At 41.1% G+C, this 15,013-nt stretch overlaps 1 protein-coding gene across 3 annotated transcripts in view; it reads right to left on the bottom strand.

Annotated features, from left to right (window-relative positions):
• Positions 1–371: 371 nt before the first annotated feature.
• The window catches only part of LOC124205288 (basal cell adhesion molecule-like), a 38,551-nt gene continuing 23,909 nt past the window's right edge, over positions 372–15,013 (bottom strand). For 2 of the 3 annotated variants that reach the window (XM_046602673.1, XM_046602687.1), the window contains 11 exons: positions 12,329–12,386; positions 12,058–12,151; positions 10,414–10,567; positions 7,317–7,447; positions 6,683–6,842; positions 3,059–3,361; positions 1,748–2,215; positions 1,325–1,669; positions 1,099–1,255; positions 662–1,009; positions 372–585 (listed from right to left, as the gene is read on the bottom strand). In XM_046602673.1, coding sequence (XP_046458629.1) covers positions 1,176–1,255; positions 1,325–1,669; positions 1,748–2,215; positions 3,059–3,361; positions 6,683–6,842; positions 7,317–7,447; positions 10,414–10,567; positions 12,058–12,151; positions 12,329–12,386 — 1,793 coding nt within the window. In that variant the 3' untranslated portion in view covers positions 372–585; positions 662–1,009; positions 1,099–1,175. The remainder of the gene's footprint in view (positions 586–661; positions 1,010–1,098; positions 1,256–1,324; positions 1,670–1,747; positions 2,216–3,058; positions 3,362–6,682; positions 6,843–7,316; positions 7,448–10,413; positions 10,568–12,057; positions 12,152–12,328; positions 12,387–15,013) is intronic. The other variant, XM_046602679.1, reaches the window with a different exon arrangement.

Raw genomic sequence — 15,013 nt, 5'->3', positions numbered from 1 at the left:
TACAGTATACAGTGGGAAAAATCCTCAGCAGCATAAAACAGGAGCCTCAGCTGCGTTATGAGACTATATTCGCTCCCATAAATTGCTCGTACATTAAAAATTGCGCAACTTTAGGCTTGGAGAAGCACAAAAGCCACGATGATCCGATTCAATTGTCTTAATCCAAAGTTAAAAGTTGTTGGGCATGTGTACAGCATGTTTGTTTTTGCTTCCACGATTTGTGTGTTTGTTATAGTTAATTGATGTGATTGATCAATCAATAGTCGACCCCCTCCGGGGATAGGATCTGTAATTTCTAGCTAGATTTCAGCGCTGCTTTTTGTTAATTTTCTTTTTTGTTATTTTGCGAAAAGATTCGAAAATGACGAAATAAAATTACCCGACCGTTTATTGTGGCCTTTGATCTTCAATTTGAAAACTCCGTATGAAAAATGGAATAAAGTAGGATTTTCTTAAAATGCTACAGCATAACCCCAAAGAAGAAACATCGTTGTCAATGTCATTATCCGAGACAGATTGGCGTATTACATATTCTTCTAAATGTTGGATGCAGGTTGGATGTTGAGCGATTGCATCAGTTGAAAGCTAAAATGAAAAAAGTAAAATTAGTATATATAGGTATATTAAATAAATCAAACGATCAAATGAAAAATTCATTCACCTTCACCGACTCAGTGGTTCTCTTGATTATGCCGCAAATGATTTGAATATATTTTGATTGTTGTCTGGTATTCTCGCCAGGTATATTTTAGAGAAGAGAGATCATCCCTTTTGTATATTGGCTTGATTTTGAGCTATTGAAAATGTCGCTCGTCGGGCCATTGTTAAGGCTTGTAGGGCACCAGGCTCTTGTCGCTGTTTATTTGTATCAGCCGACGTGAAACATTTTTGTCGTCCATCAACACTTTTCTTTTTTCCTTGCACCGGCACATAGTTTCAAACAGCTGGGCTGCGTATAGTAGACATCAATTTGCAACCAAAATAAAATGTTTGAACGATGAACTCTTTCCTGTGTATCAATTAACGAACAAAAAAATCTTAAATGATTATAAGTTTAATCATTTAAAAAAGAGATAATCTGCAGCATTTCTACTATACCTGAGTTGATCAAGAGCGGAAGAACTCGGATCGGGTCTCGCACGCATACAGGATATTATATAAGAGTTGATTGCGCGCTAGATGGATGACGTCTGACTGTTGATCATCAAGTCCAGCGGGTTTGGGGTGACGTGAGGTATCGATATCATCGCCATTCCTTCAAAATAATAATTAGAAATGATGTAACAAATTCCAGTTAGTAGTATATCACTTTTAATAAATATACCTTGCGCCTCCTTGGCGATAACGTCGGGATCTTTGGTGCCCAGCTCGATGTACTCCTCGCGCTGGCCGCTGTAGCTGTTCCTGTCGCGATCCTTATTGTCGTCGTTGACGGCCACCTCAGACGGCTGTCCGTTCTGATTGGTGGCCGGTTTCTTCTTGCAGAGTCGAAAGCGCCAGGTGACGACGAGTCCGACAGTCACCAAGACTCCGGCGGTGGCCATCCCAATCAGGAGGCCGACGGTGGACGTCATCTGGAAATTGGAGAAGCTGCCGGCCTGCCTCTCGGCCGGCAATAATCCCACGACGGCCTTCTGAGTGGCTTCAATCAACACGGTTTCGCTGACGCCTATCAACAGTTGATTCAACAAATGAATAATAGATAGGCATTATATAAGAGTCTCACTCAATGTCTATTTGGTTTTACCGTGGGCGTTGACGGCCGTCACCTGAAGGAGCGTGCCGACCGGCGGGATGACGGCCGTCCCTCCAACGCTGGCGACGTGATGGCTGCTGTGACGCCTGGTCGTCTTGTTATTGTTGTTGCTGTTGTTGTAATCGACAGCGACGCTGTTGGCGCTGCTGCCGTTGTTCGACGATGCCTTCCAGCTGTGCGTCTTGGGAGTCTCGCCCAGCCCGCTGGCAGCGGCACTGCTGCTGCCCAGCGATGGCCAGTGAGACACTGACGAGGAAGAAGAGGAGCCGGAACCCAAGTGGAGGGCGAATCTCGGTGAAGAGGAGGTCAAGTTGGCCAGCAGGGTCCGCGTTTTGATGTCGAAGACGTGCATCTTGAAATGCTGCGGGATTCCACCGTCGTAGCCCTCGGCGCAATCGATCTCGAACGACGACAAGGTCTGATTGGAGATGGAGCAGTTCTTCGGCGGATCGGGAACACCTGCCAAATCACCACCGAAAGTCATCAAGAATTATACATTTAAAAAAAAAACATCGTCGTGAATATTATAATAATAATTGTTATACGGTTCAACCGGGATTCAAACTTTTTTTTTTTTTTAATTTGATGTAAGGTAGACGTGAGCAGAGATAGATGGAGTTAGTATATAAAGCCAACGGCCAACTTTTTTTTTCAAAATGAATAATATTTAATCATAATAAATATAATAACATTGCCATGCTGTTGCCCTCGGAAAGTTTCCGTTTTTCCGCCAGACACTGTCGCCGCTCACGATTTCGTGCCAAGTGCAAACTGTAGGATAACTAATGTACGTATTATATTATATAAGCTTATTACAGTTTACATATTGTAATACACGGCACAGCACATCTATAACTAAGTCTCCCCCTTCAACCCACACACGTTTGTTTTCCACCGCCCCAGCAGCAGCAGTGCGGGGGTTTTGACTCGTATTACCGTTATGACGTATACACATTTCCTGTGCGGACGATATATAAATATAAAAGTAGATTTACAGAGCAGTGACACACTTGACTGCTGTCCCGCTAACATATCAGCTGATTGCTAGTCACTATCGAATAAACATATCGTTTCTGCTGTATTGGCAAAAACCGGAAATAAAAGAAATAAAAATAAAAAAAGGAAACGATCGACGTCACATCCGCTTGACATTTCGCCGCAATTGGACGGCCGGTTAAACATATGGACGCCCTCGCACGTGTAGCAAAACAGTGCTGGGGCTCTCTTATATTATAGGGAATAATCTATAAAAAACTATTCTAATATCTAATAATAATCAAATGATTTGTGTAGATACTGTACCGGCTGCGTAAAAGTGGAAGACGCACGGCTGCGATTGGGTGCCCAGCGGGTTGGTGGCCCAGCAGAGTAGAGTGCCGAAATCCAGGTGATTGCGCGGTGTGTAGCGCAAAATGGAGGTGGACCCGTCTTTGGTCCCGCCGGCCCGCTGTCCCGGCGTCAAGTCCAGCAGCTCTCCGGAGCCGTTGAAGGCCCAGCGGAAGCTGGTGGCCGACGGTTTCGACTCGACATGGCATTCCACTTCGCTCGTCAGTCCCTTGGCTCCGCCGTAGGACATTTTCTGTCCCACCCGGCATACTGGCTTGTCTACATAATTGAATAGAAAACATCTTTCATGATTTACTATGCAACCACCGTGGCGTATGTATCCAGCTGCGTCGTCCAGCCGCCGCGTACACCTTTCTGCCGACAAATCAATGGAATATTTCACCGCAAATAAGCTGTCCATATAGAAACAGACTTGTTTCTGTTTGTTTTACGAAATATACAACATCATTCTGTCACGTAATAAAATGTTAGATGGCCAGCACAAAAGACGAATAGGCCTTGTATATAGCTATACCATTGCTGGTCGGAACAAACAAGAACATTTACCGAATTGATTGTATCGGGCAGATTCGATTTTCGGTTGGAACGCTACAACTACAGAGATCGAAGAGTGGAGTGCTTTCTGCATTCCTTATTCATCAAATCTAATACATTGTTGATTATTATGTTTTCAAAAGGCCAGCCGAGTTATTCGTATGTGTTCTCCGCCAGCAGTTGGTCGCGGTCCCACATCTAAAAAAAAGGCCCGCGGCCGACATTTCTCACGGGAGAAATCCTTGGGGATGGTCTGGAAAATCTTAAATGTACATGTACTGTTATAAAATATTTCGCCAAAAAACAAAAGTTATAAAAATAAAAGGAAACTGAAGAAACAATGTTCGTTTTAGATATTTTGGGTCACAGGTGCTGTTGACCTGTCCACTCGGCTAACTCCAACTCGGTAACTGTCGAGTTAGATATCGGTTTAGTGTCAACAATTCGCCTGGACTGTTTGTTGTCCAACTGGCGCGTTAAATGTATGTACTATAGGAAATGGGGTAACTTGAGTGACAGCCACCAATACGGAGAGACGGCCAAGCCGGCCAGAATAATGTTCTATATATAAAGTTGAATCCTGAGAGAGAAAGACGAGGCAGAGATAATAGAAGTTGTAAAGAGTTATATACAGGGAAGGGCGACCCAATTTGAGACGAGGCGAAGGTTTTATATAGTTTCGCCAATACACATCACAAAGGGCGGGCGGTTGGAGCGCATAGTCAAGACTCCAGACGAGCTCCAGAGAGACGGAGAAGAAAACCAGCAGAGGGACGAGAAGAGAGAGCAAACGATTGTCAAGCACGACACGCGGGACCTGACTGGAGTGCATAGACGAAGACGGCGCTGCGCGGCGGCCCCATAAAGTCTCTTACATACAAATAAAGCCGTAATAAGAGCGTGACTGGACTCGAGATGAAACAACAACCATCGCCAAAAATTTTTGTTCGTTTCGTCCCCTTTCAAAAATGTCTTATTTATTTCTTTCTTATTATTTTCTTATTATTTTATTTTTTTTTAGTTAAGGATGACATTCTAAACAAAATTCTCTTTGGAAATGATTATTTTCGAAGAAATTCTAATTGTCGCAAAATAAAAATCCCAGTTCTTATACAAAGAATACTAAAAAAACGTGGATCAATAATAGAATCTTTATGGATATACAGCACACTACCGGAATACTCAAAAAGAGAAAAAATTTAAGGGAAAGTGTGGACGTGGAATAAAAAGATATATATAGACGGATGCGAGAATAAAGAAAGAAAAAGAGAGAGAGAACGATATATACGCCTACACATGTGTATCAAACGAGATTGCGGAGGTCGGCGAAAAACAGGTCACGTCAATGAAGCCCGGCTCTATAATATACAACCATAACCGCAAAAAACCAAAAACAAAACAACTTTTCCGCGCCCACATCATCACTTCTTTATTTATATAGAAAGCCAAAAAAAGCGCGGCTGCAATGATTTGGCAACAGCCACACTAATAGCGAAAATAAAAAAAAACAAGCGCGGGACTTATATAATAAGTCTAGCGTGTTCGCCATATATGAAAGCATATATTAGCGCCACCTAAATAAGTATATGGAGAAAATATAAAAGATGGAGAGGCATGCAGAAATGGGATTCTACTTTCGCTTAAAACGTGACGAAACTCTACAGCTGGGTTCGCAGAGGTTGCTGACGAATCAACAGCGCGCCAGTTTGAATTATGAAAAGCATCCAATTAGTAGTTGTTACGCGTGGAAGGAGAGAGAGAGCTGGATTCAGTCAGTAATTCAAGCAAAAACCAATTCTGGGGAGATGATCGAGGTTGATGAACAACACGAGAATTCTTCAGTTGTTCTGTCTGAGAAATAGAGTACGATAGAGCGGGGTCAAAGAGAACAATTCCAATGAAATTATAACAGCGCCGCTGCACTTGCTGGTTTATGTATATAATCCACGTTGCTGGGCGTGGAGACCTTATCAAGTAGTAGCTACTTATATTAGCCCCGTGATTGAGTAATGTCGTCGAAATAATGAAAGCCAGTTGACAAAAGAGAAGACGCACATAGAGGGGGGCTGAAGAAAACCAAATGACAATGATGTGACCCAACTCTTCACTCAACCGAAACAAGTCGAACGCGCATTTCATTCGCCTTTTCCACATATCGACTCTGGCGGCCTACATTTCGGAGTCGGACTCTCGAGATTGTATATTCTAAATGAATCAAATACAAATGATGAAACAAGAGAGGGAGAGCTCCATCTATTGACGTATAAGCTGAAAAAAAAACTTTTATATTAAAGAGCTTCTAATTTTCAAAACGTTGTTATTATTCCCATGTCGATTTTCCGTGAATAGATTAGTTCAGGCATCATTTTAGAGTCTTTGCGACAGCATCGGCAAGTTGACGGATTATATAGAAAAGGGCTGCGCTGATAAAACGACGACGATAACAAGGAAAGATCTTCAACGTCATTTAATAGTCAAATTCGTATATTGAAAAAAGAGAAAAAGGTCAGCCCGCCATCAGCAAGAAGTCACGACGCAATGAACCCGACGATCTTCCATCGAACAATGTCGTCGTCGACGGACGCAAAATCCGACATTTTCATTTTTGAGTGTTTGCTGGGGTTATGAAGTCTCTATAGACATTGTCTATAGTCTATACTGCGATGACAACCGATCAAAATTTAAAATATAGATAATCTCGGATCACATATCAAAGTTCAACGTTATCGATGTTACATAATATAGTTCCAGGCTCTCTCCCGATCCTCCGAAATGTCACTAGCGTGAAAATTAAAAATTAAAAAACCCAACTGCGTCGGTTCGGTTTCCTAGGTGTCTATAGACTTCTATGTATACTTGTTATTATGTTTGCGATCATAACGGAGGGAGAAAAAAATAAGAATCGGCTGCCGATGTGTGACGCAGGTCTCTGGCGCCCAGCACATTTAATATAGACACGGAAGCGCTGAAAGCGCACATCTATTGGGCAACAGCAGCTGGAAGAAAAAACAGGTAAATATATATATAAGAGAGAGAAAGACTTACGTGCGACGTTCAGGTGAAATGGCGCACTGGATCCTTCGCCCTCGGCGTTGCTGGCGTGACACGTGTAACGACCGGTGGCGCTCCTGGCCACCCGCTGCAGAACCAGACTCGTCTCGCTGATGATGACGCCCGCGCTGACGTTGTGATGTAAAACTTTCGACTGTCGGTGTGAGAGACAGAGAGAAAAGTAGGAAAAAAAAAATTAAACAAGTTTACATATCAATATTATACAAGAACAGAGAGAGCGAAAATGATGATGCTGGGAATCAATTAGTTATTAGCCCCTCCAAAAGTTATAGCTTATGCACGTGTCGCGATATCATTAGCGGCCAACTTGACTAGCGCTAATTATAAAGAACAGAGAAACAACAGAAAATGCGAGATATAAAATATAATATAATATACGATTTTCACACCAATATCATATAGTTTCCGGTAGTCCTATAGTACATACACTATACTGTCTACAGGGAAGTTTCAATCATTCCTAATGACGTCAATATTTCCATTCGTAGAAATTCAGAAAAATCATGAAATAAAAATCATGAAATAAAATGAAGATGTTGATGGTACATTAGTTATAGTCTAGTGTGCAGTGCCCAATAAGGAATAAAGAAAATGTTAAAAGACGGACCTGATGTTTCCAAACGAGGCGGACCCCAGCTGGGCGGGCCGTGACGTGACAGTTGAAGTAGACATCAATCCCCTCGCGGATGTGGTCGCCTTGCAGATTCCGGCCCAGTTCCAGTCGAACGTGAGGGACATCTGTGAGTCAAAATCGATCGCCGAACACACACGCCACACACGCCAGCACACCAAAACACAAGAGGACAGCAGCAAGAAAGAAATAAATAAATAAGAACAATGCTGAGAAATACAACAGCGTAGGACGCGCGGTCTATATATAAATAAGTATTCATTCCATCCGATCAAATATCATCATCAACAGTCTGCATTTCGTTTTCAGTTCAATTTTTTTGTTTTATTTTTTGTTATGGGTATGAGGGGGGGCAGCAGCAGATGGCCGAGGTCATAATAAAAAAACAAACAACAACATTGAAATGTAAAAAAACTTTTTTTAAAAAAGGATGACAACCAAAGGATGAAACCCCTTAGAGCTCACGGATGTTGTTCGTAACCCAATATTATGCTCTATATAACCTCTTTATATATAGCTTTATATATACACCTTGGTGCGTTTTCTTTTTGCGAGATCGTGACTCTCGGAGAGGTGAAACAACGTGAATCGTCTTCTTTATAGAGTTTCCCACAGTCTAGACAGTTATTTGGAACCCACATATTTACCGATTGAATTCGTGTGGGAAAAAATTTTCGATCCTTTTTCAAATTCCCCGCCAGTGCCTGCAGGAGCTTATGAGACGCGGTTTCCGCCTTTTCCTTATGTAACCAGATATACCAGCTATAGAAGAGCGCAATATCCAGACGAAACACAACGGGAGTCAATTGGGGACTCGTGAATCGTTGGGCAACACGCACACGGTTCTAGCCATATAAATGCGCCATCGTTTATTAGATGTACATTCTTTTTGAGCAGGTCTTCAACAAATTGAGCGTTTCGATTTGAATCTTTCGATATCCAATCACCGAACTATATTCAGGCGAGATGTTGCAGGACTTCTTGACGTCTCAACTCACTTTATCCAGCCAAAACCACAGCGATTGAAAACTAATTCCAGGATATTTAAAAAAAAATAAATAAATAAAATAAAATATTCCAATCTTCTATGCGATCATAGAAAAATAAAATTCCCATTTGGCTGTCAAACTTGTGTGTATGTTACCGATCGGTTGAAAGGAGTCGAGAAAATGACATCGCTTCTCAATAGGTATTATTATTATATATAATACTGTATAGTCTAGACCTTCAATAAAGTTGTTCTTTATTTCTTCTTTCTTTCGGCTGTTGATGTGTATTTCATCGACTGATGGGCGGCGGCCCTTTGATATATCTAGAGAAGCGGAGTGCTGAGGAATTGTGACGTCGAGAGTCTGCTGAGACGCGCAAAAGAAATTCCGCTGCTATACACAGCACATATACAAAAAAAGGAGAAGCCAAAAGGGATTGAAGGACTCAACCTGACAGCAGCAGCCAGCAGCAGCCAACCAAGAGCTAAGCTATATAATAGCAGGAACAGGATGGATGCGATGAAAAGCTTTTTACGACGCGCTCTGTGCAATATCCATTAGTTGAGTTGTTGTTTTTTTTTGCACGTCCGAGAGTTTCTCTCTTCTATACACAGCACGCACACGCAGCCGAATGCTGGGGCTGTATATGCCAGCAGGTGAAACTCCGGCGCAGAGATATCCAACAAGACAACGCAACAACAAGTGAATTAGCTTTGTACTATATTCGGCATGCTGGGCGAAAGCAGCAGCAACATCTTGTTTTGGCTAAACAAAACCAACAATCGTATAATAAAGAATAGACGGGGAAGGATATATGTTGTATAACAATATATGTTTGGCTTTTTTCCCCACGTCTCTATTCTTTTCTCCTTTTCTGTCAAAGTTGATTACGGTGTATATACGCGTATATCTCAGCTGGCCAGCGACGAAAACTTTCCGCAGAGAAAAATAAACCCAAAATATAAGGCAAGTCGCATTATACCGGCACTCGTCCAGAGCTGATGTAATATTAATCCTTATATTGCTGGTTTATAATATTATATTCGCTTATACCAAGCGAAAATCTCGACGGCATTTATGTCTTATGCAAGACGCATCCACCCACATGACAGCATAGGCCTATAGGAAATAGTTTCAGTCGGAAATCTAATGTAACTTGTTGGGAATATCTCCCAGTTGCCGATAGCGCACACCGGGACTGAGATAATTATAAATAAAACCGCTGATGCGGCTTATTCATTTATTATGAGCCGAATTCATGCAATTGTGTACCGAATAAGCCACAGATCGCTTCTAAGTCGACAACATCGCCAGTTGAAAGATAACGACGTTGTCTTGTTGTTTATAAATTGTATATAAGCGATACGCCGTGGATGTGTGTCTAAATGTCGGCAATTGAACAGAGCACGCCCAATTATAAGCGTGAAACTTATTACAACAACCATCTATTCTATGTATACGCTGGCGTTGAATTCAATTTAAATTTGCCGCTTGTTTATATATGTGTCTGGCGCTCTATAATAAGCTCATTAGTAAATCAATTAGATGGGTCTAATCAACTGAAAACAGATGTTTCGTTTCTAATGGGATTTCAAACCAAAGGAGTGGGGCTGATGATGTAACAACTTTGTGTATTTGGAAATCCATAAGTCCACGCCTGTTTGCTTCTAAATATCTGTTGTACCCTATTTATATTTCGTCCGCGCCCACGCAGAATATATATATAACAGAAAGATTGTTTCCTCCCCTTTAAAGTCTTACTAAATCAAAGGCTTAGAGACTGCTGTTCTTTAAGACTTAACTGTCGCGCCCCATCCCAAAAGCCTTCTAACCTCAAGGCCTTGAATATTTTTTAAAAAATGTTTCTTTTTTTTTTCTTTTGAAAAACAAAAAACAAACAAGTTGGTAAATCTTTTTGATCTTTTTTGTCGCATACTAACAGCAAATGTGTGCCATCGTGTGGACAAACGGGACTTGAGATAATATAAATACCCCGCCAGCACACAAAACCGGCTTTTTGAACTTTTTGACGAATATAAGAATAAGTATATAGAAGCAAAAAAGGAAATGAATTGATCACTCACAGTAGACGTCGAGAAGCCAAGTGTCTTCAATTGCAGTGGCAGAGGCCAGACCCAGGGCGGAATTCTCGGCGCGGCAGACAAGTTTTTTACCATCATCCTCGGGGGTCAGTTGGACGGTTAATTGGCTTAGCGTTACATTGCCGCCGTCATATTGCTGTGCTCCAAAAACAGAAAAAAATAAGGAAAAAGCCAAAAGCAAACAAATTAGAGTGATATAATAATATAATAATCCCAGCTCCGTTCAGCTTCAGCATCGATGTGCTATTTCACAATCCCCTACCAAAAAGGATTATTACAATCTTCCCAATTAAGAATTAGACAGCGAGCTCATATCATCTAATAAAGTCATAATCTATCCGTATAATATAAAAAAGGACATTTGTTTCCCGTATTATATAGTATATTATTATTATATAGCTTCACATTCCAAAATCTGACTCGATCTGACTCTTGTATAACTCTTATAATTGACCAGGATCTTCATTTGTACAATACGTCCCGCGCAATTCATTTTCTTCTTGATTGTAAATACCTTCCTATATACGCCGGGCCATGTCACTTCGTCGGCTTCATATTAGGCCATCGATCGACTTATATATCCGCGGATTTTCTCCAGAGTCCCACCATTATTAAGAGCTCCTGGAAACCTTATATAGTATATACTAGCTATTTGTTTCTCTATATCTACACCTGCACACTCGCCCACATGATTGATACGATGGCATATAGTCGACGTCTATTACATAATGTGGCGCCAAATAAATACAAAACCCGTTTTAATTTTGCTAACTATCCAGCGATCTTTCTTCGAAAACGCCAATGACGTACATACATGTAATGAAGAGCTCAGCACAAGCCCTCGTGCAATGTTCGTTCTATCGTCTATGGCATTATAGACGTGCGTGACGTTTTATATAAATCGTTTGGCCATTATTATCATCACCCAATTGAGGGTTGAAAGATGAGCTCTTTCGTGTGACGAATACTTTACACGTATACACATAATAATAATGATATACTCTGTATAAATTTAATCAGAATCTGCTCCTATGTCCAAGTCTCTCATCAAAACAAGAATATATAGAAGCCATATGTAAACTGACGGCTTTACATTTTGCCGGCGAAACTTTATTGGCACGCACACACCACTGCTCTTATAATATTACATGTATAATACGCACGGCCCCCGCAAAACCTCCCCAAAACACTATACATGCTGCTGCTGCTGCTGCTTGGCTCGTTCAGCAGCAGCGCAATCCTTTAGATATATCCGGACGAGTTGGAAGCGAACATGTCGCACGCTCAATAGCTGTGCATAATGACCGAATAGACGCACGTGCTGTGTGGCTGGGACGCCACAGCGGAGCGCTCTATAGTACCTATATCGATTTTGGGCGAGGCCAATCGAAAACGGCGCCCCTAATGCGCCCATCTACGGCTGCACTGGTGATGTGCTGTGGCGTAGAGTTCAATACTACTATAGAGACTAGGCTATAGACTCGTGTATATACAGACGATAGAGGCGCGCCCTTCGACTGAGTGAACCCTCAAGTGCGGCGTACAAGATAAGTTGCTTGTAATCTCTTAATAAATGGCTCGGCGCCCCCCTCTTTTTTCTTATTTTTGCTTTTTATCTTTTTTTACCGTCTCTTGGGAGTGCTTTAGCAGATGGCCGTTTTTCCACCACGTCACCTTAGGAAAAGGCCGCGATCCGGTTGTCTGACAGGTCAACTCGTACCTATATTATCCAGCAATTCAAACATTTTGTTAGTTTTTTTTAGATTTACAGCACAGCAAGGTATAAAAAAGCTTAAGTATATAATAGCCTTTATATAGTGATGACTAATGAAATGAAAATGTATTTATATATAGCTGAAGCTGCAGTATAATAGATAACAAATGAAGATGTATATACTTTTTGCCCGATGATAGTGGCTGGCGACTGCTCAGTATTCGGACGTCCAGCGGTTTGACTGGCATTAAACGAGACAAATTCAGAATAATTAATAAATTAATGTGGTTGAAAAAAAATAAGAGATTGATTATTATATACTATAGAATTTCTTGTCTTATTGCATTCACTTTCGAATCTGTTTTTTAATCTTATTACGCCCGGACACACGTATATATAATATTTATTTCTTAAAGAGAATATAGACTTTTTAAATATCACAGGTCGTCTGCTGTTGGTGGTGAAACGTTCAAAGTGGACGAAGGGGGATTGCGCAAGCACATGATCGATGAAATTGTCCCGAGTTATTGTGTTTTTTTTAACCGCGTGTATGTATATACAGTATACGATACATTTTTATGAAATGTTCAAAGGTATTATATATTATACCCATCGCCCTTTATTATTCCCCCGTCCTTGTATATGCATGTCCCCAAGTATTATTTGCCTTTGACCGAGGCGATTGTAATATATTGCTGTGTGCAGCATGTTATTTTAGACTGAAATATGTCTCCTACTCTCCCAGCACCCTCCACTCCCATCACCCCCCTTCCAAAATTTCAGTCTACAGCAGCAGCAGCAGTTAAACATTCAATTAAGAAGGACCTCATTTCGGTCATGGAATGTCGACTTGGAAATTGTTTGTCCCTTTTTAATCAGGTAAATGGCGCAGCTCGTCCGTGAATATTCAACGATCATACACGGTCTATGCGCTTACACGGACATTTTCAAGCGCGCGCGTGTCGCCCTATATAGCTACATCCTCCGCGTTTCGGTTTTATATACGTGTATATGTATCCTATAACCGGTATAGCGTACTACTACATAGTTATTTCTCTTCGTCCTTTCACGCGCTGAATCTTGAAATTTAATAATAATGTACAGTTGCGCTTCCTTGTGTCGTGTATAGCTGGGAATGCAGAAGTATAGCGACAAACAGACAGACGAGCGCGCGCGGGAATAAAGGAGAGAACAATTCAAAAATAGAAAAAAAATGGAGGAATAAATATGTATAAAATATAAGAGCGCATCCATCGCATATTATATACATATACGTTTCCGTGAGTGGCGTGAAAGGTATATCGTTTTTTTCTTTTTCCTTATTGCTCTGTGCCCCGCCCTTTTGATGCATATTGCATTTGCCGCATCGATTTGATATGGCGCGGGACAGCACTGTTTTAAACACAGCACAACTCTTTTTTATCTATTTTTCTGCGCAGCCCAATTTCTTTGAAATAATATAACTCGGCTAATTAAAATTTGGACTTTTTTTTGTTGTTGTTTTGTTTTTAAAAATTGAGTCACAGGGGATGAAATCAAAACAGGACGCATTTTTGTTCCTGTTTGTCTTTTCTCTTCCACGACTTCGCAGATTTTCTCGGCGACGTTTAAGGAATGAACTGAACTCCGCGTATATTTGATTTCTAAGGTTTCTCCAGCACAAACGTTCGCTGGATATTGTAAAGAGCTTATAGCAGACAGAAAATTCCTGGAAAAAAAAACAAAAACAAAAACCAAAAAACAAAAAACACAATTTCAAAAAATCCCGCCGGTATTTTTCCGGTTGAATTTGTTGGCGATGGGTGCGTCAAAGGCGAGACGCGAGACGGCAGCCAAGATGTGATTATAATGCACACGACGTCTGTATACACCCGGACAAAAAAGGAATCTATATACTATTAACCCGTGCTGTCTTCGCTTTGAGTACGATGAAGAGTGTGTCTCAGGTCGAACGGTCCGCTACAACATCTATGTTATATATCTCCGACAACCATCGCGCGTATAATAGGCTATAACGCACTCTGTTCCCTTTGGTCTGTGTAGCCTACATGGCGTGCTGGGCAAGCCTTAATAAATGACTGCAGATATACAGCAGCGGATAGCCCAGACTATACATGTACAATGTTGCAGCGATAGACTTTCATTTCTCTATAATATTCGACAGGAAATTGGATCCATTCGCGGGGTCCGTTCTTCTCATCCCTCGGCTTATATATTTCTCGAGGTTTTCTTTCTCTTACGAAAGCCGATCTAATTATCCTTTTCGCCTGCCAGGATTATTGCATCGGTGTTTATGTGTTTTAAATTTGTTTGTTTTCTTTTTTTGTTTTTTACCGCGCATTATTTTTTGAAATTTTACAGTACTTCAAATGTTTTACCGCTTGATATTTAATTTATTGTTTGATATGCCCCGGGGCGGATAGCAACAAACAACAAACGCGTCGATAGAAAAAGAAAACATACATATATATTTGATATCTATCAAGAACATGTAGAGAAGCGGGAAGCTTTTTTCATTCAAATTTCATATCGTGATTGAATGCTGCCGAGCGCGCTCGTACGCTGGCGCTTTCATGTTGACATTTCCTGCGCGTTTCCGGAGACACGACAAAGGCACACGTGGTTTTGGGCGAAAAAAAGGGGGGAATTTCAAACTCTTTTTTTTTCGTAAAGGTCGAGAAGCCATCTATAGGACACCCAATCCAAATTGACAAAGCAGAAAAAAAAAATATTATAAAAAAATGAAAAGATGATGAAGAAAATGACAAACATTTCAATCGGCGTTTTTTTTCCCGGCCGTCAGGCAGCAGCAATCTTGGACATGTACAACTTATAATAATAATATGATACTACACAGCATCCGCTTGT

The sequence above is a fragment of the Daphnia pulex genome, chromosome 2, assembly GCF_021134715.1.
Source record: "Daphnia pulex isolate KAP4 chromosome 2, ASM2113471v1".
In the NCBI taxonomy this organism is placed as follows: Eukaryota; Metazoa; Arthropoda; class Branchiopoda; order Diplostraca; family Daphniidae; genus Daphnia; species Daphnia pulex.
Note: the sequence above shows the minus strand (reverse complement) of the source record. Positions and strands in the feature narration are given on the sequence as shown.